Genomic DNA, 27248 nt, shown 5'->3' on the forward strand with positions numbered 1-27248 from the left:
TGACACCTTGATGCAACTTACAGGTTTCAAGGTATACTTAAAAAGCTGTTTTAAAAACAACAAAATTGTCTGTCATAATTTTTTGTCTCTAATAAGAGGCCACTGTAAGAGCCAGAGTAAACAAAGAAGTATAAAGATGTGTTGGTCCCCCACCTGTTGCTCTTGGGCAGCAAGCTGAATGAAACGACAACTACTATTTTTTTTCAGTACTTTAAAAACAGACAATTCTGCATTTGAACATAAACAGGATGAACAAAAAAAGATGGATAGTCATGGTGTGGAAACTTAAGAAGCTCCGCCCACCACTTTTATTAAGGCAATGTGTTTTCTAAGTTTACAAATTGCAAGTTTACCAGTCCTGGATGTCTTTAGTGACATTCAAACTAATCATCTGTTTTTGCATGTTCCAGTAATGGTCAGACATAAACATTGGGCAGACAGCAGCTTGTTTCAGTCTGGTGTTCCTTCTGATTACAACTCTAAGCAAATAAAATAAAGGCTGCTTTGCTACCAGCTTCGCATCTTACAAACAAACATCCTTTGATGACCTTTGTAATAGTTGTAGGGCCTTGGTGGATGTGATGTTTCTGCAATATCACTGTTGTTTCAGTTCAGTACACAGACTCATTTCATGATATTGCACTTTACTCACTAATTTATAATGAATGAAATGAAATAATTTAACAAAAAACTACTAAACAACAATGTACACAAGGTATTATAACTTAGTAAATACACTTTTCAAACAGAAAATGTGTCATTTTGCTGTGTGTGTACACGAGGGGATCTGAGTTTGAAATAATGCAAATGACACATTGTCAGCTGACAAGGAAATCTGGAATTTTTGTGGAATTTCCAGATTCGAGAGGCAGGAAATTGTTGTCCTCACAGGGAAATTTCCTAATTCAAAGTGGTTCTGCATCATATGAGAGGGTAAAATATGACATTAAGGGCAGAAGATCAGCATGAAAGAGTGAAACAAGAAGCAAAACATGACTGTTGTGACTTTTCACAACAACTATAGATAGAAAACTAGGATCAGTTGTTTTCCCACTGAAAGTGGAAATTCCCTTGACAAGGGAATTGTAAACTATCAAACCCTGATGGCTTAAAATGGTAATAGATGAGAAACATTTGTCTTGCTCACTTGTTTTGTTTCTGTGGGCCGGGTCATAAAGGTCAGCACATCACCAAGAATTCGCCCTGGCAACAACCTCTTTCATTCAGTTAGGCCAGTGGGCAGGAACACCTCACTGCCTACCCAGATATCATCTTACCAGGAACACTGGGGCATTGTCTTTGCTGGCCTGTGTGGGAGTCATTTTACTCATACCTAGACATTTTCATACTTCAGATCATATGTGAAGGATCATGTCTGTGGCATGTTATGCAGCTTTTAATATATGGAAGGTCAAAGGTTATTCCTTGAAGAATATTTTATTTGGTGTCTTATATGGTTGTTTTCTGTGTGTGAGCTCAAATGGGCTCAAGTGTACCAGACAATCCTAAATTCAGAGGGTGTTGGGTTTCTCCCAGGCAGGGTCTGGCTGTCCTCTTTCATATAATGTTACCAGGTTACTCTCATCACTTATTTATCTGCTTTCCTCACCACCATTGCCTTGGGTGGTTGGTTGATTGTGGTGTTTGGGCAACTAAGAGTAGGTAAGCACAGTTTTTCTTTTTTATCATAGCTGCTAACCAGCAGGGTGGATCAAACCCAAGCTGGGACCGATGCAGAACGGGGAGGTTATGAGCCCGCAGGACTCCAAGGCATTGGGGGATGAGGCCATGAAGGACCACAAGGCCCCTTGCCAGAATCAGGGATGCACTGAGCCCACAGCTCCTCCGCTTCCTCCCCCATCACCGCCATCAGCAGGGCCACCAGAGTACCCGAGACCCAGGCTCATCTTCCACACCCAGCTGGCTCATGGGAGCTCAACAGGGCGCATTCATGGATTCACCAATGTCAAGGAACTGTATGCCAAGATCGCAGAGGTATTCAACATCTCTCCGTCAGAGGTAAAATTATTAAACTGGAAGAAATTTCATACAGTTATCTGATTGCTGTCTTGCATTTCTGCTCTGTCTGGCTAGTTGTAAAACGGTGTTAGGTTTCCATTCTAGGGCTTTTTTTTCCCATGATCAAGTTTTATTGATCATTTCCACTCTCCAGTACCAGACTTTGTACTAATATGAGCTGCCAAGGTTCAAACAAACTAGATAAAGTGTATTTAATCAGTGAACACTCAGACATTTATGTATGTCAGGAATATACATGTCGGACGTCAAACTAAAACATAACCAGTTTATGATTCATATGAATTATACCATGGAAACTGATGTTAACTGATTAAAAACAGGTGAGGTGAAGACTCTAGCAAGAAGTGTAGTAAGAAACAACTTTATTTCCAGACCAACATGATTTAGCTTATGGCCTTCATCAGGAGCTCAAACACATCTCTGAATCTGCACAAAATGCCTTCATTCCTTAAACTTTTTCACTATTTGCAATTTAACCTTAGCATAAATAAAACTTTTCTGTGGTGGCCTCAGAGGCTGTTTATTCAATAAAAGGCCTGTGGTGACTCTAAAAGAGCTACAGAGATCCCTATTTCAGGCACTGTCCACTCCAAAACCCTAACCTTTATGGGACAGTTGTAAGCAGACATGTAAGAAAATACTGGTCTATGTGTGGCACAAAATCAACACTGCACAACATCTTGAACACTCTCTCTTAGCTGTGGAAGATGTCCTAAACATTGACCTAAGCACATTGAATTTCTGAAAGAAAACCTGGTAGATAATGCAAACACACTTAAGACTGGGCCAGAGGTTCAGCTTTCAGCAAGACAACAACCCTAAAGATACAATCGGAGATACATTTTAATAGTTTAGATAAATCATGGGTTGGGAATTGCCCAGTAAAACTTCATAGTTAAATAGAACTGATCATTTGTAGCAAGGCTTGAATTAATGTTCTTGTTCCATACGATCTGACTAGCTTTACCCATTTTACAAAGACAATGAAAGATCAAAGGTACATGTCCAAAGCTGGTCAAATGCAGTCAAAGACAATCAAAAAGTCATGTAACATTATGTTATGTTATGTATCCCAATCCTTTTCATTTAATTGTGTTGTTATAGCATGACAACATGTGAAAAAGTTTATAGCAACAGATGTATTTGCAAGCCACTGCACGTGTGGTGTCGGGTGACGAGGGTCCTTGAGACAGGATCGCTCTTTACCTTCAATATTAAGGTCAGCCTGGTTCAAAATTAAAAACATCTGCATTAATATAATACCTTTTTATATACTGCAATAAAGTAGTAGTGATACAGCAGCAGCAGGAGCACCAAAGAATCAGTCTGAGACAATTTAATTAGCAATGTTCTAAGTAAAATTTTGGCCGCTGAAAATGCTTTGCTAAAAAAAAATAAACATGACCAGCAATGCAAGGCAACATTGACTCTACATAAAACCAATAGTTAGCATTGTTTCTGAATTCCTGCATAAGTCACATTCACACAGTCAGTAATAAAATTCTTTCTGAGCAAGACTGTCCTTATATTGAATACTTATCAGATTTGAAGGCCATCATGAAAGCTCTGCTATCTTATATTGTAATGGGTATAAAAGATAACAGTTCTTCTTGTGAGACAGTCAACAACAGTCCCTGCTTTTATATTGGTGATGTTTACTTTGCTTTTCTGTGGAAAGTGCAACCAATACAGAGCAAAATGGAAATGAAACTAAAATAAAAATGTCAAACCTAGAAACCGTGTTGTTATATGAGACAAATTTGAGTAAACTCTTAAACCTAATAATTTGACATTATGTATCAGCCAATAATAACCCACAGTTGTTATCATTTTGCTTGATTAATTTTTGAAACATGTATATTAACTTAATTTTGTTCTTATATCAACTCATTGTTGTAATAGGGATGGTAATGAACAATATTTCTGCAGGACCTATAGAACCACATGCGGACTTCTAGATTCAAGACTCCACTGTAGATTTATGGCAATGTGCATTTGACTCTATAAAATGCATCCATTTCCTTGACCCCCCCAATGGACTTAAGAGCAACATCAATTACTGTAGAGCTCGATTGGACTGACAACCTTGAACTCCAACCCCATAGTCTTACACGCAGAGACAAATCTTTTGATCAGCAACTGCAAGATAACACTTTGTTCAATTATCTCGAATTTTTTTTATGGACTTTCGAACAAAACTTGACCTTGAAGTTGAAATCTGATATAATTCTTGTTTGTTCTAAAACATGAAAATATGAGTAAGGAGACACACGTCTTTAAAAGACTTAAATCCTGGTATGAAAATACAAGTTATGAGATCAACTGTGCAAAGTTTACTGATTCAGATTCTATTCACATCATTGCCAGATTTACACATAACTGAACAATAAATTACAATATAATCAAAAGTTTATTTAGGTAATTTGCTGAAAAAAATCTAAAACTTACATATTTTGGGAATGACGTGATTTATTTAAAATAGAATGTAAAATAAGATAAAATGTTAATATTTTTAATTTTAATATGCGTATCTTATCTAGGTATAGTCTTCACTTCATTCCTGTTTAATATTATGAAGCACTGTTATGAACTGTGATCTTTTTAATATGTTACTAAAGAAACTGACATTAGCAATAAAATGATTTTTAAGTCAGAAATTTGCAAATAATACCTGATTTGAGGTTCCTTTTGCATGAATTGTTGATTTTTTTTTTCCTTCCTTTTAATTCTTCGTGAATTCAAATTCAACACTCTCTAAGCGGCCAACATATTAAATAATGAGCAAATAAGACGGGCCCTGAAGATTTCAGTGTCTGCTGGTCAATCATGCTGCAATCTGCCACGTGACTGTTTAAAACCATGACATGGCGGCAAAAGTATACTATTTCTGAACTACCATTGTATTTGAATGGCCTAAAAATCCGTTTCTTTCTGCGTAAACAAATTTTGGGTTTTCATCAGATTAATTCTTGAAATAAGTTAATAGAATAATATTCTATTTTATTAAATATACATACACAGCGATAGCTAGTGTGATTATGCCTTGATTAGAATTAGGTGTAATTAAGCTGCGTTTTCATTTATTTATTTTTAATTAATGACGGATATTTGCTTTAATTTCCAGACATGTTTTATTTATTGTACTAACGTTGTGATAGTAAAAATCCGGTAACACTTTATGTGAAGGGGGTTGAATAAGACTGACATGACACTGTCATAAACACCTGTCATGAACATGAATAAGCCTTCATGAATATTTATGACTGTCTCATAAAGCGTCATTCGGTAAATTATGACACTTTTAATACAAAGTTGACATTATTCAAAATGTCTTTGTTATGACAACTTGACATTAACCAGGAAATCATTACTGTTTAAATGTTACCTTTAATAACATAAAGTTACCTAATTTTTAAAGTGCAATCAGTAATACTTTTATAACAAATTTATATCAGTAATGATTTCTTGGTTAATGTCAAGTTGTCATAACAAAGACATTTTGAATAATGTCAACTTTGTATTAAAAGTGTCATAATTTACCGAATGACGCTTTATGACAACAGTCATAAATATTCATGAAGGCTTATTCATGTTCATGACAGGTGTTTATGACAGTGTCATGTCAGTCTTATTCAACCCCCTTCAAATAAAGTGTTACCAAAAATCCTTTTAGTTCAAATCACGTCTCGCTGCTGCTCTCTACTGTTTAATATCTATACTGCACTTCAAAAAAATCCAAAGAGCTGCATCTGCTTTGGTGGTAAAATTGGAACACTTTCCAGTCTCATGCAAAGTAGATGCCGTCAGAGATGAGCCCATCTGTGTCGATCAAGGTATTTTGTATTTTACAATATGAAAGTAAACATGCTTGGTAATGCAAGTACCGTATGCAGTGATGTGGAATATGTAAGAAAATACAGTTTTATGAAAGTTTATGCTGAATTCAGAGAACCTCCAAAAGCATTTGTTTTCTTCATATTCTGCCCTCAGATCCTTTTCTGTACCTTAAACTCTCATAAAGTGGACATGCAGAAACTTCTGGGAGGACAAATTGGACTGGAGGACTTCATCTTTGCTCATGTCAGAGGGGAGACAAAAGAAGTGGAGGTGACAAAGACCGAGGATGCTTTAGGTCTCACTATCACAGACAATGGAGCTGGATATGCTTTTATCAAGGTGAATGAGAGGAAAAATAAATAAAAAACCTGCGTTTCCTAATGGCTGTTTGCTAGAGTCATTAGGAAACACACTGTACTAAAAGGTTGTACTAAAAGTCCAATCTTTTAGTATAGTTAAAGTAATTACAAACAAAGAAACTTATTTTGTTCCCATTTTCTGGATCATGCATATGAAAGCTTTCACTTGGACCTACGTGTGTAACCATTTCTTTTTTTCTCTAGAGAATAAAAGAAGGCAGCACCATTGACCGACTGAAGGCTGTTTGTGTCGGTGACCACATTGAAGCCATTAATGACCAGAGCATCGTAGGATGTCGACACTATGAGGTCGCCAAGATGCTAAAGGAGCAACCAAGAGGCCTCCCTTTCACTCTTCGCCTCGTGGAGCCCAAGAAAGCCTTTGGTGAGTAAAAAAACTCAAATTATTGAGACAAACATACCAGCCTAAAATAACTCATAATTGTATTGACAGTGGTGTATTGTGTGCGCCGCTATTAAGCCCCATCAAACACCCCAAAATGTTTGTCTTACATACAAAATTCTTTCTGAGGTTAAATTTAGCTTGGACTGAATGAGAAAATGAATGTCAACATGGGTCTGGGAGCTGGGAACCTGGCTGATGAACATACTTCCTGATGTTCATCAGCCAAGTAGGAAGAGAACTGGTTACTGGCATTCTGCCAAATATTCATCTGTAAAACTCATTGCCATAAACTATAAATTATCTGAAATTATGTGTTTTAAAAAAACAAACAAGTACCACATTCCATGCTCCTCTGTCTCATTTCATAAATTGAAATAATAATTAATTGCGATTTAATGAAAGACTCTCACAACATAAAAGCTAAAACAGATGACAATAACATTGTAGGTTTAAAGAGATTTTACTCAAACCTAATCTGAAATAAATGTGCTATTCTTGGAGGTATGTTAAGGTGAAATGACAGAGATTTGGACTTCATTTTTGTAATAATGTAATAATAATGTAATAAACACTCTAAAAAGCAAATTCTGCTCTGTTAAATACTATTTATTTCTTGCAGGTAGTCTCCAAAACAATGCACACTGAAAGTCATAAGTAAGCAAAAAAACAAAAACAAACACTTGGGGCATATTCTACTGAACAATGAAACTTGCATTAAGAACACTTAAGATATAGCAAGCAACTTGCAACTTGTTTTAGCTGCTTTTTCTTACAATAAAATAACTAGATCCAAATTAAGGATACTGAGGGGCACTGGCGCTTCCAGCCTTCTGTTGACGCTGTTAAAAAAATGATAAAAATTTAATTTCAAATTAAACCTTTAAGTTCTTTATTACACATACTTGTAGTTTGCCTCCCAAACTACAAGTCTAAGCTAGATAGCTTAACAGGTACTGTCATTAAATGTGATTTGTTTTTGGACAAGAAGTCTTCCAATGTTTCTTTTTGCTTCATGTCTCTCACTGTTTAGATTAATGTTTGGCCACTGAGACAAACACACATAGTGAAACAGAGAAATATAGTCCAAAGTACTTCATTTTTAGAACTTGTTTACTAAGTCAGCGCTCAGGAACTAATAAATATTTGATCCAAATCATGTTGCTTGCAGTGGAATACAGCTTGGAAACAAGTCTTATTTCTTCAGTCTTTTATCTACTAGTTTATGAAAGCATGAACAACTTTCATAAACTGGTTGTATAAGGTGTGTACTAAACCACAACTTTATTAACATTTTGATTCCAAAATTAAAACTAAGCAGATGTAAAAAAAAAAAAAATTCTACAAAAAAGCAACACTTCTTTTGACTGAATGGAGGAGCTGGTTTGAGACCAAGAAAACTGATTAACTTTTCTAGCATTGTATGTTGAAAAAGATTTCAAATAAGTTATGGTAATTATATTTTTTGGTTTCCAAAAATATTGATATTTTAAAATGTTTATGTACATTTTATAGTCCTCAGTTTTAGAATGTTATGTAGATGTTTCCAGAAAATATGACAACCACTATGATGTTAATCCCTTCTGCCTCCGCCTTCTCCTCCCCACAAAAACACCAGCTTACTAATGCGAAGCAGGAAATGTTCTACTTGTCAGAAGATTAATGCTTAATTTGTTTTTGTCATGTTCAAAACATTCAAAGTATTGAGAAGTTTCCTTTTCTGATTGAATCAGTTGCTTATCAAACAGGAAAGTAAATCCACAGTGTACTGTCTGACTTCCTGAAACTGATCTGAACCTTAAGTCACCTCTTGGTTAAGTGAAACTCCAGTTTGCAACCAAGTTCATTGTTCATGAAAGTACCTGTGGACGGTAAACAGGAATGACTGTGTCCCTGCTGAATAAAAACAAAACAAAACAACAACAACAAAAAAAAAACAGTAGCAGACTAAAAGTCCAGGCGTCATAATGTCCTCATCTCAACAGAAAATAAAAACAAATAATTATATGACACAATTTGTTTTTTAAGCAATTTACTTTCAGTTTTCTTTCAGAAAATATAGATCAGGAGTTTACATTATGTACAAATGGGACTAAGCTGGGATTTAAAAAAAAAAACAAAAAAAACATGATCTGTGGAAACTGATCATGTTTAGTTGTCCAGGGATTCCAAGAACAGCAAATGACCACAAGTAACATGGAGATGAAGGACTGAGTGACAGCTATGTGCAGAACTGCCTTATCCTCTCTTGTCCTTGCTCGTAAGCTAACATACAGATTTTAGCCTTTACCTTCTGTTAGTTTGTATGTGAGCTGTCACAAGCCATTGGTCACTTTACAACCTCCAGTAATTTCTGTTTTCCAAAAAGCAGCACAAAAAGCATACTAACACCTGTACGTTACATGAAGACACTTTTTGGTATGGTGCTTGAGTATGAGTATTTAGAGTTGTTTAGAGAGCAGAAAATTGCAACGGTTGGAATGCTAAGTCTCTTGGGAGAACCCCCAACATGCAAATCCTCCACTCTCCCACATACAGAGAAGTAAACAAGCCCACATTCCTGTTTTGAATAACGTCATTTGTTTGTAGCCTCATTGATTAGTTAAACTCAGCTGACCTAATGAGTTTATTTGTGCTTCTGTGTCACAGATATGTCGTACTGATTTTCTGACCTCAACAGAAAAAAATGTAAAGACTATAAATTAGAATAAGTGCTTCAATGAGTACATTTTCAAAAAGTACATTTTGAAAATAACAACCTTTAAGCTGATATTGAATGTACTTTTGATACCAAAAGTCCACATTTTGGTATGAAAAAGTTTTTTTTTTTTTACTGGTCTAATGCAATACTCTCATCTTAAATGTTGTCTCTTCTTTAGCTATAAGTGGATAATTACAATTAGCAAAAAGAAATCATTGAACATATCAGTATGTGTGAAATTAAATCTATTTAAAAAGTTTAACTTATTGTGTAACATTTGCTAAAATTGTAAAAAAAATAAAAAAAACTGTAAAATTATTGCTACATGGTTTTGAAACATTTTTAGGATAAGTAATTGGAAAAATGTAGCACGCATGTTAATTTTGTCCCCAGATTAAAGGTCTACAGCTACAACAGAAATTGTTTGGGGTATGTCTCCACCTATTTGCTCAACTGTTTCGCATAAACTGTTTTTCATAGAAGTAAAAAATTAAACGTTAGAACAATCTGACTGAGATACATGCTCTGTTTTGAGAGAACATAATTTTAAATGAGTGCAAAAATAAAAACAACAAACAAGATACCAATATTCAACATATCTGCGCTGCTAAAAAGAAAGGGTATAGAATACTATTTGTTGCTATGTCATAATCAACAAATATATATAAATACCTCAAATCCATACAAACATTAAACAATATAATCACAATTCAAGACAACGCCTGCACTCAGCACAAATTATATCCAGCACACTTTGGGTTTAACATCTCAGTAGTGAAAAAGCTGTGCCTTGTATTTATTTAAAATTGACATTAAACTTTTTCTGTTTCACATTTCAGCAACAAGACAATACAAAGTGTTGCTTTATATGATTAAAAACATGAAAGATTACATTGCAGTGACATAAGGAAAGAAAATGAAGCAATTCATAATGTACAACACAAATAAATACAGGCATCATGTCATCTGAATGCTGCTCAACCCTCCTTTGCATGGTCGTTCTTTTCCGTGTGTGAAAACTTTTCGATGTCTGTAAAAAACCTCCTTACCATTCCAAAGTGAAATGTCTCACTGCTTCTTGAGAACATCTCAAAAACTGTGGACATCCAAATATGGAAGTAGGTTTGTGATGATGTCCAGCTTTGCTCTCACAAGAATGTATTCTTCATAAATAATAAGAACAGAGCCCAATGTAGATGGCAAAACAACCATTACACCAGTTCTGTGGTAAAATAACAGCAAATTTCTTTAATGATGCTTTTAAATGAAAGATGATGACTAAGTTAGAGAGTTTAGTGGATGATTGTGCTGAAAATTTTTTTTGTAAACATAAACAGCGGAAATAATCAGAATTTATTGATGGCAGTCTCTCTGTTTATGTGACTAGACATGATTGGAATGAGAACTAAAGCGCCAAAATCTAATGAGGGAAAGCTGGTGAACGGGAGAGAGACTCTTCGGCTTCGGTCTAAGGGGGCTGCTACAGTTCAGGAAGTGGTGAGTTTCACATGAACTGTCAGACAATGACTGCTGAGACCTCCTGAAATGGTCAGAAAGCACCAAATATATTTCTGTAAATAGACATATAAATCACAGATTTTTTTTATTTTAATCTGTTACTTTACTTTTTCTGTCTTAATGTACTTGTTTTTGCTGAAAATTAGAGCAACAGTGCAATGACCTGAAGGAGCATAAACTGGAAACAATTTTTCATCACAGAAGTACAGAGGTTCGGCATAATCTTAAGGAGTATTGTAGACCAAATTGTTTTTATGAAGGTTAAATAGCTTTATCAGTCTTTTTCAACAATGTGCTTATTCAACCATTCACTGTGCACTCTTAACACTGCCTCTGCATGTCTACACATAAAGTACAGTCCTCTACAAACATGGACATATTTATATTACTTAAAGTTAAACATAACTGCAAAACCTTTCTGGGCCTCAACTGTTTTGGCAAGAGAATTTATAGCAGTTTCTTAAGACCTTTGTCACCATATTTCAGCAGATGCCTCTATTTTTCCATATATTTCCCTAGCAGAGTGAATTCGAAGAACAGGCCACAAGTAAAGTGGACGATCTCTTGGAGAGCTATATGGGGATCAGAGACCTGGAGTTGGGTAAGACTAAACAGAAAAACAACTGATATCTATTTGTGTAAACTTTATCCTCATGTTGATATAGGGCACTTGCTCAGAATAGATATTAAAACATAAACCAAGAAATCGTGGTTTGTGTGCTTAGTGTAAGGTGCTTTGCAAAGTTTTTAAGATGCTGTAACTCATTGTTGAGTTTTGTCAAACAATTTTATACATTGTAATGTATTTGCAAATGAACTCTGTGATCGGAGTTCATTTGCAAATACATCAGAGTTCTGAAGTTCAAACTGTGTTCACTTTCACTGTCAATCAGGTCATTGTTTAAGACAGAGGTTCCCAAACTGTGGCCATGCCATTACAGGGGGGGGGGGGGAGCCGTCTGGATGAAAACAAAACAAAACAAAACAAACACAAAAAAAAAACATGAACGCTGTATGCGCTGGGTTTTTACCTTAGAATGGCCAACTCTCTGTTATTCCTCTGTCAATTTGATACAGTAGGGTCTTCCGTACTTCCCATATCTGTGTCCTCTGTCACTTTGATCAGCAGTTAAAACTGTTTAATCCGTTGTTAACATGTTGTAACCTGTTTTTCCGAGCCACCTTTAAACGCAACATGAGCGCTATGACATTCGCGCTGGGTTTACACCTGTGCGGCAGTGAAGGAGACCTGATGCTGCTGTAAAGAGCTAAGCAGGTTTGTGTTAGAATCATGGCAGCAAACCAGCAAAACGCAAAGAACTTTTCACAGTTTTCCCCCCAAACTAACCAACTGAGTTGAATAAAACTGTTGGATGCAGGTAATGCTAGCTAAAAGATGACTAGCTAGCTAATATCAATACAGCACTGTGGAAAACAAATGTTTACTGACCTGTTTAATTCTTGTGTCTCTTGTGATGTCCTGATCCAAAGGGCACAAAGCAAAATTAGACGTTTTCATTGCACCTATTAAATACATTTCATTTTACAAAATCCTGCAGTGCAAATGCATGGTTCATTATTCAGCTGTATGTTTTATTGCCGATTTGCATTTGTTGGTGAACCATATATACACTACTTGATATTAGCTTTAACCTCTCAACTTTTCTCTGCAGCCACCACCATAGTGGAAGCAGGCAAGGACAAGAAGAACCCTGATGACTTTGCTGAGGCTCTGGATTCTGTTCTGGGAGATTTTGCTTTTCCTGATGTGTTTTTGTTTGATGTTTGGGGAGCCATTGGAGATGTTAAAAATGGCAGAATTTAGATATTAACGCCGTTGAGAATATTATCTCTGTTTATTGGTAAATCCAGTTGCACAAAAAGAAGATAGTTGTTTTATTAATGCTTCACTAGTCCTTGGTTGATTTTTTTTGTCACTTTCCAACGTAATCACAAGGATCATCATAAATTCAACAATCTTCCTTTGGGCTTTTAAATGTGCCCCCAGAGGATCATCACTGTAACTAAAATAAATGCAACACAGAAAACTCAGAAGTACTTTGAAATTCCTCTCTACTTCATGTGCATTCACATTTTTATGTAAGGCCCCTCCCTCTAACACAAATGGACCATCATAAAAAAACACTTAAAAATGAGATAGTAGACATCTACAAACAACCTGGGAATCTAAGAAGTTGAAAAAACAGCAGTATGCCAAAATTCCCCAGTTGAAACCTGCAGGGCACAACAAAACACAAATGTTTTTGAGTAACTTCAAAGGTAGGCAGTGATGTGTTGAAGGTCAATGAGGAAAGGTTACACATTTTCCGTTTCCCAAATTGTAATTGAACTATTCTGAGAGGAAAGTGTTAGGTCCTTGGTTTCTTGTTGCGTGGGCTAGACGGCTGTTTCCAGTCTGAGGAGTGGTTCTGCTTCTGCTGATGCTGGATTGTTTTCAGCACATGTGCCTATGTGCTTGGCAAAATACAAAAAAAGAGCAGCACAAAGAATGGTTTGTTCACAAATTATTTTCTTCCTACAAATGTTATACATCTTTGGACGTATAGCATCCCTGTAGCACGTGACTAAAAAGGTCTTGAAAATAAAGTACCTCCTCAGACATTAATCCAACTTATGGGAAACATATAATACCAATGGGAATATTCCCAGCTAAATGACCCAGCTCTGTGAAACAGATTATCCGTCACGATCAACCAAACAGAAACTCAACCCTTTACTTCCCGTAACAAAATGAGGAGATCAAAGGAGTTTGTGTATCCATTTGATCTTCTACGCATGTAAAAGGTTTTTGCACTGCTTGTATATTGACAGTAAAATGAAAACATTCACATCTACTCCTATTAAAAGAACATGTATTAACATGGTCTCTTGAATTTGCCTATTTATGTAGGTTTTAAACACAGAATACAAATATACCGCAATTGTTTGTTGCAGAGACTAATTATACTGTATCATGGTTCACATCACTGGTCAGATTTCACTGAGTAAATAGAACCATCAGAGCAAGTACTGTAATCCAGGGAGAGAAAAGCTCCATTTAACTAAAATGCCTTGATGACTCACAATCACACATCTATTAACTTGACAAGTATCGGGGCAATTTGTTAACTTTTAAATAATATTAAAAACAACATCACAAACATTGAGATGTTAAAGTCTTAAAGTTAACCTGAATTTAGTATATTTTTATTTTTATAAAACAGATTAGTGCATATTGTAGGTTTAGTTTCTGTTATCCGACATAGCCTTGCCCTCTTTTGAGGCAAACAAAAGAATTATTAAAGTCATAAATGGGTGCGAAAGCATTTGATAGACAGCAAAAAAAACTAATTTGCACAAATTAAATTGTAAATTCACAACAATAAACATTACATTTTGTTTTATTTATTTATTTAGCTTGGCAACGGTGAAAGTGCTTTTCAAAGTTTAATTATATGGCAAAATACTAAAAATGACCAATCGTTCATCAGCCCAGGCTGCTCTGTACTTTTGTCACTTTTTAGGAGTCTACAGTTTATTTAGGAATTGTATTTGTTACTTATACTTAGTTACTTATATTACTTATATTGGCCTTGAACTATGCTATGTTAGTTATGCTAGTTACATGTAATGTATTTTCCGGTAATAAAGGTTGACTTTTGGAGATTTCATTACATAGTAACATTAATAAATAATTACATTTTTAAGATCTGGAAATGAAAATTGTTGCCATTTTTAAATGTTTTCCCTGTATCCAATCCTTGATTAAAAAGAAAAAAGAAAAGAAGAAAGAACTAAATCCACCAACCTTTTTTTAACCAGTTTGTTCTATGAGTTTGTAAGTCTAATTACTATATTTTAAGCTACTATTTCAGCCATGGCATTAAGCTGAATCAAATTTCTTTTTCATATTTTTAATGCAACTGATGAATGAAAATTCTGATACAATTATTGATTCAACAAGATCCAAATATTTTGCCAAAATCTAGAATTTGAGGCCTTTAGTCAAAGTCATTGGTGCAAACTTAATTATTTGTAAAAAGCTAATACTCATGTAGCGATGTAATTGTTAGAATTACAAATGTGTCCCTAATAGTACTTTTATCTCTAAGATAGTTCTTTACACTTTGATCAGAACTGCACACCAACACTGAGAAGCAGAAGTTAAGGCAAAATATTGTCTTTTTAAGGCAGAATAACACTGAAGAACAAAAGACAAACCACATTTTTAAATACGTTTAATGTTTCGTGTAATGAATAAAAAGCACATTACTATCACATTGTTAAATTACACATTATCACTGAAGAAGACAAGAAATTGAAATGTTTCTTTTTTCACTTTCACTAAAGTCACAAAAACATGTCACAAAGCAGAAGGTAATACTGTCGATCACATTAGCTCATTTTTATAAACATATTCAGCGTATGGTGGTCTCTGCTTTGGGTCCTACATCTGTTATTTTTTTCTTCATAATAAAATGCATGTACAGGACCTCACCTCTCGCCAAATGACTACTGGAGATTGGCAGCAGTCCAACCACCACCATCATCTCCTCTGTGACCCTGCAATCAGCAGATGTGGATGGATGGATGGGCGGATAGATAAGAAACAGGAGAAAATATTAAGGAAGTTGCTTTTGTTGATCTGTAAAGATCAGAAAAGCTTCCTTAATGACCACTCTTATGTTTTGATATTGAAACATGTAATTCTCAAACTGCATACAATTCTTTTTATGCATAATATCACAACATATTTATGTCATAATAAGCAACGTATTAGCTGCTTATAAAATATACCAAATCCACAAGGAAAAACTGAAAAATGCCAGCTTACACATCTCATTCTTAGCTTTACATATGATGTCAGTTGAAGTATATTTTTTGTATATAAGTTATATATTTGTACACAAGTAAATGCTTCTTAGTCTTTGTAGTAAGCTCATATAGTAAAAGAATAACGATATCAGACATCTGAAATACACACAGAGCCGTAAGGAGATAGTTGCTTCACATTGTTTGTGCAACCATGCAAGTTAATTTCATCACATTCATCATGAAAAACAACAGCAGAGCAGACTCTGCTGTAATTATGACTCTGATCCAATCAAACATGGAGAAGGTGAGGATGATGTTGTTGGAGAGGGGGGCATCACATTTGATTTTTCAGGATCCTCTGGGACATCCACGCGCAGGTTGCTTCCCAGTGAAGTCCGTGCGAATCGATGGACGTTGTCACGTATAGATGAAGACAAAGAAATGATGGAGGTCCGGGACCAATCAGCATTAGGGTTCACTCTCCTCAAAACTGACCGGCGAAACAAGATGTATACCCACGGATCTAGGATTTGGTTCCAGGTTGCAAAGCGTATCCAGAGAAGCAGATATTTCACATTAAAATGGGTCCTGGCAACAGCTGTCTGGGCAATGAAGACCTAACATTGAAAAGAAAGGTCAGCAGATGGAAAATAAGATTAATTAGAAGATAAAAAATAAAGGATAAAAATAGAAAATTAGTAAGAGTTGGAAAAGTTGAAAAAAAAGAGGAAAAAGGATGTAATTGGTTAATAATACAAATACACTCAAATCCTGAAAAATAATTATATGTGAGTTATATGCTAACTGTGTCATGTTCCCTGTGGGGTAGGGACAACAGTAAAACAGCTAACCTCACTTACTTTAAGTAAATTGCTGCATTTTATGAAGCATTGCTTTATTAATGTTATGCTCAAATTCTCCAGTGGCAACAAGCCATGCTACAAAAAGCTTCTTTTCACATGACAAATAGACTACAGGTGTCTTATATTTTCTGTTTAACATTCAGCCGGCGTTAGAATGCTGCTCTTGTCTAAGCAATGCAAACAGTTGATAAGTGCAGATCCACATCTTTGCATTATAAATGGTTGCATGCAAATCGTTAGATAAGTGTAGAGAAGGTGTTTGTTGAGAACAGCTTTTACAGCAGCAGAGAATAATTACAGTTCAAAACATTAAGGAAAAATCCTTATAAACCAAACCAAATAATAATAATAATAATAGCACTTTTTCAAACACTCAAAGAAGCTTACAAGAGAAATAAACAAATAATAACACACACACACGCACGCATATATAATCACAGATTGTTTCATATTATATTGTCAGGACATAGTGACAGTTCTAACAAATATGTAAAAATATTAATAGAAACACCACATTGTTTATAAAAGTTACATACTGCACCTTTATCTGAGTGGGACAGAATGGAGAGTCAATTGCAATAAAATTATGATGGGACATGAGATGATGAGACTATAACATGTTGTGAGTTACATGATAATGACGTGGATGGTGGTTTGGCATCACAGGGTTTTATTTACAGATGGCACTGACATGCTGGTGTAGCAGGCATGCTGTAGCTCACAGTTAGGACATGAGGGGGTGAACAGTGAGTGTTTCAGCTGTGCCATCACATTTCGATACATGTAATTTGTTACTCGCCTTAATTTGCACACTTTTATCATGATGTAAATCCAGGGATCAAGTATCTGATTCCAGGTGGCAATTCGAATGAAGAACAAAAGCATGTCATCACTTGCAGGGAGATTCAGTGAACTCATCAGAATATAAATCTGCGTGGGATGTTACATAATTAGGGTTAGACATGACTGCATAACAGTACATGTTCCAACATAAAGGGAATTTGGACATTTTCACATCATGTCTTGGAAAATTACTAAAAGCCGACAAAATGAGGAGCCTTTGAAAGCAAATTGACAAATACTTTATAAGTACATATATTCATCCATTGTCTACACAGGTCCCCAGTCTATCAACCACCTGTCCAGGTCGCCGCAGTATTGTATATGTTCATTATTAATATTCTCTATCTGATCTAGATAGTTAGTAGTGTGTTGATTTTGTAAATAAAAAAATTGAAATTAAAATAAATTGAACCAGAATCTCTTATGCTAAGACTTTGTAAATATTGAATTAATCCCAAAAAAACAGCAGTCATGAAAATACACAGAGAGGGTCATTCTAAAAGAAAGGAGGAAAGAAGAAAACATCTTACCAGCAAGGGGCACCAGCAAACCGTGGAAATGGTCATGATCAGTATAAGCTGCAGCATCATTTCCGCTTCGTGGTCTCTGCTACGCTGTCTCCTCTCTGCTCCACAGTAAACCTTGAGCAGGGTCACCACACTCACAGTGTTCAGCAAAATTGACGTTGCAATGCTGATCAGTCCAACCAGGGAGAAAAGCAGAGCAAAACTCCAGTCACTTGTTTTGGGGGTCATGCTGAGGAAACACCAGGAGCCAGGAGTCTGAATGTGGTAACTACCAAAGCCTGCTTGTGGCAGCAACGATATGCTTCCAGCGATGAACCACACCATCAGCATCATGGAAATAGTCCCTCTCTTGGTCATTCTGGAGGAACTTGCAAATGGATGGTTGATGCCAATAAAGCGCTGGGTGGCCATGGTGGCACCAAGTAGCAGAGGCGACAATCCATAGAAGACCATAGACATACCCATGAAGTTGCAAAAGTGGCATGTAGGGTCAAACTCTCGCCAGTCAACATGTGTAGCGTAAAAAGAAATCACGAAGGAGCCAGTGACCAGCAGACCCATGAAGTCAGTGACTACAAGACCACCCAGGAAGATGAGGAAGAAAGAGCGAGAATGATTTTTTGTCTGTCTAAAGGATTTGATGAGGACAATAAAGGCAATTAGATTAGAGATGAGGCCCAAAGCACTGAAGGTGGCTGAGTAGCTAACGTTGTTAATGCCAGGAATATATCTATATGGAGCGCTGGTGTTGTCGTAGCAGGATGGGGCGTGGCTTGAGTTATTCATGATGCACATCAGATGGAAATTCCGATCACTCAGCGATGTAGGAATCACTTCCAGGAATCACTTCATTCACCTAAACAAATGAAAATGAAAGTATTAATTCAATGCTTTACTTAAACTGTAGTTGATAGATAATTAGCACAAAAGTCACAACCACTCTACAAGCATACTTTTCGGTAGGATATTTATTGTTCTTTCTGTAAAATAGAACCCCTTGTTCTACCAAGAGAGTCTGGACTCTGTTGAAGTTTTACATTTTACCCAATTGCTAAGATTTGGATGGGATGTGTAACGTAGCGTTCGATGACATTTACCCAGAATTGTATGTGCAGTAAACAAACCCATGGGGTGTAGGGCCATGACATGTCAGATTTTCGAGTAATAAAATGCTTATACATTCCTCTTGTTCTGATTTGAACCGCACAATATTTGGAAGGATGTCCAACATGGATTGAATGACTTTTTTCATGTCCTCAGGTGCCATTGCAAAACTACAACCCTATAGACAGACTGCAATTCCACAACAGTGTAGAAAAGAACAATTTTATCTAATAACAGAAAACAAACAACAATAAATAACATCCAAAGCAGCTGGTCCATGTGAAAAAGTCCTTAGTCACAACAATAGTCATCAAGAAAATAATAACTGGCAATGAGTCTTGACATGAGGGTGAAGTTTTCTTTTTCACTCTTCTCTGCAGAATGCAAACACATCTGAGGGTTCCTGGGTGGTGTGCTTAATGTTGTATCTCATCATGCCTTAGACAAGACCACTCCTCACCTGTGTTTTTATTTTTTTGGAGGGGAAGGAGTCATTCACAATTGAACTTGCTCATGGTGCATGGTAAAGAGCTAGAGCAGGCGCATCACATATGGAGGCAATTAGTCTTCAATGGAGCCATCCTGGGTTTGATTCTCAACCTTAGAACTTTTGCTGCATGTCTTCTCCCCTTCTCTCTCTGCCCATTTTCTGTCTGAAAGCTGCAAATAAAGGCCATCGCTGCCATAAAAGCTTTTAAAAAGATTAATTTGCTGGTGTGCTTCAGATCTTTCTCCTGCTATATATGCCAAATTCACTTTGACATTAAAGCAGCAAACTAATGTCCAGACAATCTCTGTCCAGGATTTTCTGGTAGAGAGCAGAATTCAACAACAAGTCGTACATTCATGATGCAAATCAACAAAGAAGAAAAAAATGAAGCATAATTTTACCAGCAACTTGTTTGAATGTTGGTCGTCAATGTGCTCTTGACGGGACTACTTGACCAATCATTCCTGTGAAGGTTCACCACTGTTTCATGTTCTCTATTTGTGAATAATGACTCACTGTAGTTTTCTAGAGTATCAAAGCTATAGAAATGACTTTGTAAAAATTACTATGCACATTTTTTAGCCTATTTTCATGATGTCAGACATGTTCTATTTAATTTATTTTGTGTTTAAAAGCTTTGGTGTTGGATGTGTAATTAAAATTAGCCGTCCAAAATGTAATGTACTCCAGTTAATGAATGATTTAAGGAGGTGGATTGCTTTTTCACACAGGGCCAGCTTGATTTGGACTGCTTTTTCCCTCTGCAATAAGTTAAATTCTCACGTGAAAGGTAGGCAACTCAGACAATCTTTGTCTAATAATATTTGTTGGATTATCTGAAACATTCAAGTGTTGAGAAAACGCAAAAACAAAAATAAAAACAAAAACAGAAACAGAAACAGGAGTATGTAGAACAGAATAGATTAGAATGGAATAGCATAGAGATATCCTATATTGTCCCATAATGGGAACATTTCTGTACAACGACAGCTAAATGACAGGCACTAACAGCAAATGGACTCACAAAAAGACAGAAACTAAAATAATGTACAGCAAAGGGAAAAATTTCAACATAAAGACTGTGTAGCTATGTAAAAAAAATCTCCACTCCAGAGGAATGTGCAACATGTGCAGGTTTGAGCAATAGACAGACTATTTACAATTAGTGACAACAAAAAAGTGTGCAACAGTAAAGTTGTACACTTATTGATTTACAGAAGCTGGAGCAGCAGCTGCTGTAACTTTTGCAAAGTTTCAAGAAAATCTAATAAATGAAGCTCTGCCAAATTGTTTACTTCTTTCAACCATCCATTTGGAAAATATGCTTATTTCACCATTGCTTAAATTTAGAGCGTGATCTATGCTAGCGTTTCCAAAAAATGATTTGAAAAACATTGTCCATCACAGTTCATAAATTGTAAGGCTGCTCCCGGGTAAATCATTTATACATTCCCACATAAGGCTGATTCTGGGTAAATAATTTATGCACTTCCACATTCCCCCCCAACATCTATACATAACAGCTCTCTTGTATTGCAAAGATAAAATCATCTGGTGCAGGAGGAAGGAATTAATCAGATGATGAAACAGGCTTTGAACGAGTTTACACCGTAGGCACACTAAACAAATTTATCCCAAATGCAAATATTACGAATCAGTAATATTCGAAACAGTGTTTCTTTTTATGCCAGACCTGGGTGCAATCTGAAAACATGAATAGCTATTTTATTACTTAGAACTGGCAGTGGGGTAAACATTGTTTCAGGAATTTTAGAGTTAGCAAACTGGGACAGCATCTTACACATAGCTTGTACATCATAGAACAGTAACGTGTAACAGTAGCAGAAGGGGTCAAAAATGAGGAAAATAACAGTTTAACTAAAATACAGTGGGAAAGATACCATATCCTGACAAGAAATAAATTTCTGATGGTTGGGAAACAGAGAAACATGACATTTATACAGAGTCACATAATTTGCCTAAAATGTTGTCCCAAGTGACCCAGCATGAACTTTCTCATTGTTCCCTTGAAGAGACTGTCCTCAAGGAAATTTTAGCTTTAAGCAAATATTGTTCTTCAGGGTAAATGCATATAAATAAAGAAGTAAGGTTATTTGCTCTGTGCAAAGTATTTGTTTTTCATGAATTTTGAGGACATTGATAGCTAAAGTAGAAAGGGAAAGATACCACATCCTGACAGGAAATACAGTTCTGATGGTGGGGAGACAGAGAAACAGGAAATTTATACAGAGACACAGAATTTGCCTAAAATGTTGCCCCAAGTGACTCAGCATGAGCTTTCTCATTGTGTAATTGAAGAGACTGTCTTCAAGGAAAGTTTAGCTTTAAGCAAATATTATTCTTCAGGGTAAATGCACACAAATACAGTAGTAAGGTTATATGCTTTGAATTTGTTTTTCATGCATTTTGAAGATATTGATAACACAAAAATAAACATGGGAAGGAAATCTTTTAAAACAATCTCACAATTTAATAATAGCATTTGGCATTGCACCAACATAAAATGCGGCAGAAGGACAATGAAGCTCATCTAGTGACCGATGCAAGTTCCATAGAGAAAGAAGTGAATAAATAGTGCTGTCATAAATCAGAGCACTTTATATATCACTAAACATTACACGATTTAATGAAACTGATCAGACCTATTGCAGTATTGTAAAAAATAAAACAAACAAACAAACAAACAAACAAAAAAACAGTCTCTAAGTCTGATAGTGCATGACTTTAGCCCAGTGAGTCTGATCCGGGACGACAGCTCAAACACTCATGTTCCCGTGTGTGTACAGTCTGTCAGAATGCTGAAAACCCACTAAATACACTTCGTCAGGTTACTAATGCCCAAACCAAAAGTGGACAAGTCCATCTATATGTGGGATTTAGACACACATTTAAAGTAAATATATTATCATTATTTCTTTACACAATGTTTTTTAAAGCAAGATAAACTGTTAAAGATCCAGGACCGTGCATCACTAAATGTGACACACACATGAAAGGCAAAATGTGATAAAACCATTTTATCACATTGGTTTTATCACATAAAAAACTTGTAAAGTCAGACAATGAAGTCAAAAGTCTGACTTCATTGCTTATCTTGTCTTGTACCTACCCTGTTCAAACAGGAATGATGAAAGGATGATCCAAAATATATCAACTAAAATCTACATGACCAACCCCTCAGGCTCATGCAACCGAAAGCAATAAATCTTGAACTGTGAGGAATTAAGGCATAACTATTGATGAAAATGTTTGACAAATGTTTGACAATCCGCAAGTGTTCAGAAACTGTCCATGAAAATACTGCTCTAAAAACACAAAGACAAAAAACATTTACAAATGTATAACTAAAACAGATGCGTATAGGAGTATGACAGACTTTTCCCAGGATTTAAAAAACTTTTTTTTTTGCAAAATTCGCAGCATTTCATATGAACATCTTTGTGAAAAGACTACCTTGCAAACAAATTCCACTAATGCAACACTATCTTAAACAGGAAGTCGCTTTAAGTGTCTAACAAATTAAAAAGGCTGTAATCAATGGATGGTCAAACACTTTGAAAAACATGCTATTTATGAGCATTTCTAATCACTGGAATGCATTTGTGTGGAAACAAATTGTTTTTATTTGTATTTGTCTTTTTCTTCCAAGTCTGTCAATTTTGTCTGTTAGTTTCCAATAACATGCCGCACAAACCTTTGTCTTAACCCCATTCACTTTCCCGAAAGCTATTGTTCAGCTTGCATACTTGAAAGTGGGACAAGGTCAACCACAGAGGAAACTTATCTTGTATTGTTGACAGAAAAACAAACAAAAATCAGCACTTAGGGTCAGTTGTATCTTAATCAAGGAGGATGTAACTGTTATATGTAGAGAGTTTGTGTTGGTATGAATACTACTTGGTTTGCAGTGTTTTGCAGACATATTCACCCCGACCACCATGAATGCAAACCTGTATTTCAAGTATAAATTTTGATTTTATGTGTCAGGCCAAACCAAATAAGCACATGGTTGTAAAACTGACAGATAGCTGAACTAGAGATCTGCATCATAGTCCACATATGTGCAATTTGACCTTAGAATAAATACAGTTGCTCTATGAACACCTCAGAGGTTTGTGAAAGATCAGTCATGAACTAACAGCATCATGAAAACCAAGGAACACAACAGACAGTTCAGGGACTTCTTTGCTCCTGAAAACTTGAAAGATTATGATGGCTACAAAGTTAAAGTGTAATCATTTTTGTGATTTGTAAAATAGCCTCAAAACCACATGAAATATGATGCACATTTTGATCTTTGTATGTTCTACAGTATCAAGTATCAAACAGGGACTTAAAGTGTGCGTCTGACAAAAGGCTGCATGCCAAACTGTTAGAAAGCAAAATTCTGTTGGTTTCCAACAGTTTGACTCCAGTGATGAACAACATTCATAGCATTTGAAAGTAACAATATGGTTATTTGCATTGTATAAAAGTTTTATCCATCTAGAAAAATTAAAACTCCTCAAGTTGAGCTTAGGATCTTTTCACGAAGTCAAGCCTTGCCCTCTTTTGCTCATACATTTTGGTACAACACAAAAAGAAAAGCAATGCTTTCGAAACTGCCGTTAATAGGAAGTGGTCATGGGCTCTTTGCACCTCAGCTTCCGCGTTCGGGGTAAAGCGGCTCGATTGTTTCCGATCCAATACAAATATCATTTACAATAGGTGCTTTCAGGGCTTGGCCAAGGTTTGTACATCGATCCGAAGCCCCAACAAGTCAGCTGGAGAAAGGTTTTAAGATGTTCGCCTCGTTATGCATTCACTGACACGAAGGTGAGTTTTACTTAAACTTTGTGGCTAACATTAACGTTAGCTTATGCTAGTAGGCAATATTCTCGGACATTGTTCTTGTAAAATGTGCTATTTAAGTATCTAAACATTCTAACAGACAATGTATTTATCTAATTTTCAAGTATATTATGTGTGTTTATTGTCGTTAGTGTCACAGACTAACGGGGAAGTTACGGTTCGGTCTTTTTACTTCCGAAGCCTGACGAAGCTCAACAAGCCTCATAGCTTAACAGTAGCGCAGCTCTGGTGTCAGAGATCTGGTTCAGCTGTTCAGGTTCAAAGTTGCTGCTTTTAGAAAAATATGACCGTGTTGCTTCATGTCTCTGTGTTATTTCGTTTTATTACCTTTGCATGTTTCTTGTGAAGAGCTCAGGACGGTGTTTACAGCAGTATGTACAAGCGGATCAATTGCTCGGCTGTCTGGCTCTGGTCTGCTCTCTCGTTCCCATAAACTCTTTCAGGCTGAATATAGAAGTGATTCCATGGAAATAACTCAGGGAGGCTCCTTTATTTACCATCCGTATCTCCGGTAGTTTTAGGCTGGTCCGGACTGAAGTGAAGGCTGCAAACTTTGCTGTGCGGCCTTAGCTGGTAGCGACAGATATTTACAAGCCAACTTCTTAATTCAGGATCGCTTGGAAATTAACGAAAACTTAAAAGCCCATTATATTAGGAAGACAACAATGTTAATAGTATTGTTTTTTTGCATCTGAAATACGACTTAGTCTTTTCTACCAGTCATGGTAACTCAAAGCGGAAAAAAGTGAGCCGCATTAGCTCCTGGAGATGTGACGTCAACGCCTTAGGTGCAAAGAGCCCATTGCCAATGTCCAGACCAACATTGCGTTTGAGAATCAGTATGGGAAAACTAATCATCAAACATATTGTGCTTCAGGTCAAATGGTCTGCAACCACAGGCAATACATATTTTCTCACAATGTCTTTATTTATTTAATTGATTTTTCACACTTTGCAAAATAACAAGAAACAAAACATAGTCAGTAAAATGAGAATGTAAACAAATTCTCAAGACATCCCTTCTGCCCATTATGCATTAGTTCCTTATCCAAAAGGGACAAGGGTACAGGTGAACCCTTGTCCCTTTTGGGACCCATATATTATAATATATAATATATTATAATATATAAATTGTATTAATATATAATACAATTTATATAATAAATGTTAAAAATATAATATAATACAATTTTTCATATTCACTCTGTAAGACAAGAGTTAGATGTCTATAAAGGCTGTAAACGGCAGTTAGACATTTTTTGTTTGTTTTTCAAACTTCAGCGTGAAAATCTGTTTGCGTCTGCACAATCATCATTTGCTTTAAATTACAGGATTGATTTACCATGGTAGCCACTTTTACATTGTGTTGTTAAGCATAATCAGCGATATCAACCCAAAAGTCTGACTTCATTGCTTATCTTGTCTTGTACCTACCCTGTTCAAACAGGAATGATGAAAGGATGATCCAAAATATATCAACTAAAATCTACATGACCAACCCCTCAGAAGATTTCAGACATTTCACTTGTGACGGCATGCATGAAATGTCTAAGAATGTACAGGTTATGTAATCAGGCGGTATTCTTGCTTGTTCTGCTGCTTGCTTTAATACTAAAACATCATATGAATCTAACTAAAAACAAACTATACAAAGAGGAAGAGCGTGGGTTTGTTATTCTGACATACAGTCAAATGTGTTCAGTGTTTTTCTCACATTTCCTCTACCTGTGGCTACTGACAACAACAAAATGAAAGTAAAGGATAAAATAGGACTGAACACATCTTGGTATAAGCACACATGCTCAAAGGAAAATTCAAACAATTTAGGGTTCTGTTCTTTTGAAAAGCACATAAACAAACATATTAAATACTAGAAAAGAGACTTACCATAACAAACGTGGTCTCCAGAATGCTCAGGGAAGTTTTTACTCCGCTATCCGAATCATTCCTATGCTCTTCTATGACTGTTTACAGTAATTCAAACAGTGCCCACAGAAAAGAGTCAAATGGCCTGTAGCTTGTGAAAAGTCTCAAGTGATGACTGATCTGAAAATGCAGCAACACTGCAGGGCATCAACAGTTATTCAGAATCATCTTCACTTCCTTTTGCGGGCTGTGTTCACTCCTGCCGCAGCTAAGATACTCATCTGTCTCATTCTGGCTACATTTCCTTTAACTTGCACCACTCCTCCCCGGAAAACAAAGGGGAAGGGCTCTGGCATTATAGACAGGAAAGTTCATGTAGGGGAGGAAACATTTCTCACTTGCCATTGTTAAAATTCCTAGTTCTCTACATGTGTCAGTGTTTGTAAAAGGGAACATTTTATCACCTCGGCAAAGAAAACCTACAGAATATTTAGCAGTAAATGAGAAATGGGAGGCAGTAACTGTCAAATGGGGTCAAAAAGAGAAAACAAATGTTCCTTTTGTCTCTATTTGAAAAGCTACTAAAGGAATGCCAAGAATCACAAAATTCACAGCAAAAAAATAAATAAGTCACCATGTCTTTCCCGACAATGTGTAAAGTGCACCTATAAACAGAGGACTGAAACCAGATTGGCTGGCATGACACCAAGTGTCTGCAATCCTTCCTGATAAGGGCATAGAAATAATGCAGGCAGTGGAACAACACAGACCATGTCAAAGTCTACTCTGGGTCTTATCCAGTGGAGTTAACATGAGAGGTTTGAAAGAACAAAGTGCAAACAAGAATTACTTTAACGTTATTCCAGAATTCTTGTTAATAGTTCCTGATTTGCTTTCTTGATGTAGTCCAACAGAATAGCATAATAGGATTGTGAAATTGAATGAAAGGATACAGTGTTTGCAAAGCTTTCCATTCAAAGAAGAAAAGAAAAAAACATGAATTTGTGTTC

At 36.1% G+C, this 27248-nt stretch overlaps 2 protein-coding genes across 4 annotated transcripts; one reads left to right on the forward strand and one right to left on the reverse strand.

Moving 5' to 3' along the window:
• Window positions 1–1724: 1724 nt before the first annotated feature.
• gipc3 (GIPC PDZ domain containing family, member 3) lies at window positions 1725–13662 on the forward strand. Of its 2 annotated transcripts, none has more exons than XM_088005283.1 (6): window positions 1725–2019; window positions 6031–6216; window positions 6441–6621; window positions 10728–10837; window positions 11378–11459; window positions 12532–13662. In XM_088005283.1, the coding sequence occupies exons 1-6, from the start codon at window positions 1732–1734 to the stop codon at window positions 12681–12683; spliced, it is 999 nt and encodes a 332-aa protein (XP_087861409.1). In that variant the 5' UTR covers window positions 1725–1731; the 3' UTR covers window positions 12684–13662. The 2 variants fall into 2 exon arrangements, with proteins under 2 accessions (XP_087861409.1, XP_087861411.1); XM_088005285.1 differs by having other exon boundaries at window positions 11381–11459.
• Window positions 13663–15079: 1417 nt separating this feature from the next.
• On the reverse strand, window positions 15080–26538 carry tbxa2r (thromboxane A2 receptor). 2 transcript variants are annotated; one of them, XM_088005036.1, is made up of 3 exons: window positions 26260–26531; window positions 17910–18762; window positions 15080–16290 (listed from the first exon to the last, which is right to left on the reverse strand). In XM_088005036.1, exons 2-3 carry the CDS (start codon window positions 18699–18701, stop codon window positions 15946–15948), a joined length of 1137 nt encoding a protein of 378 aa, XP_087861162.1. In that variant the 5' UTR covers window positions 18702–18762; window positions 26260–26531; the 3' UTR covers window positions 15080–15945. The 2 variants fall into 2 exon arrangements, with proteins under 2 accessions (XP_087861162.1, XP_087861163.1); XM_088005037.1 differs by lacking the exon at window positions 15080–16290 and adding an exon at window positions 16310–17466 and having other exon boundaries at window positions 26260–26538.
• Between the last annotated feature and the right edge of the window lie 710 nt (window positions 26539–27248).

This window comes from Poecilia mexicana, unplaced genomic scaffold, assembly GCF_051168715.1.
Source record: "Poecilia mexicana isolate PSO_F unplaced genomic scaffold, ASM5116871v1 scaffold_4, whole genome shotgun sequence".
NCBI classification, from domain to species: Eukaryota; Metazoa; Chordata; class Actinopteri; order Cyprinodontiformes; family Poeciliidae; genus Poecilia; species Poecilia mexicana.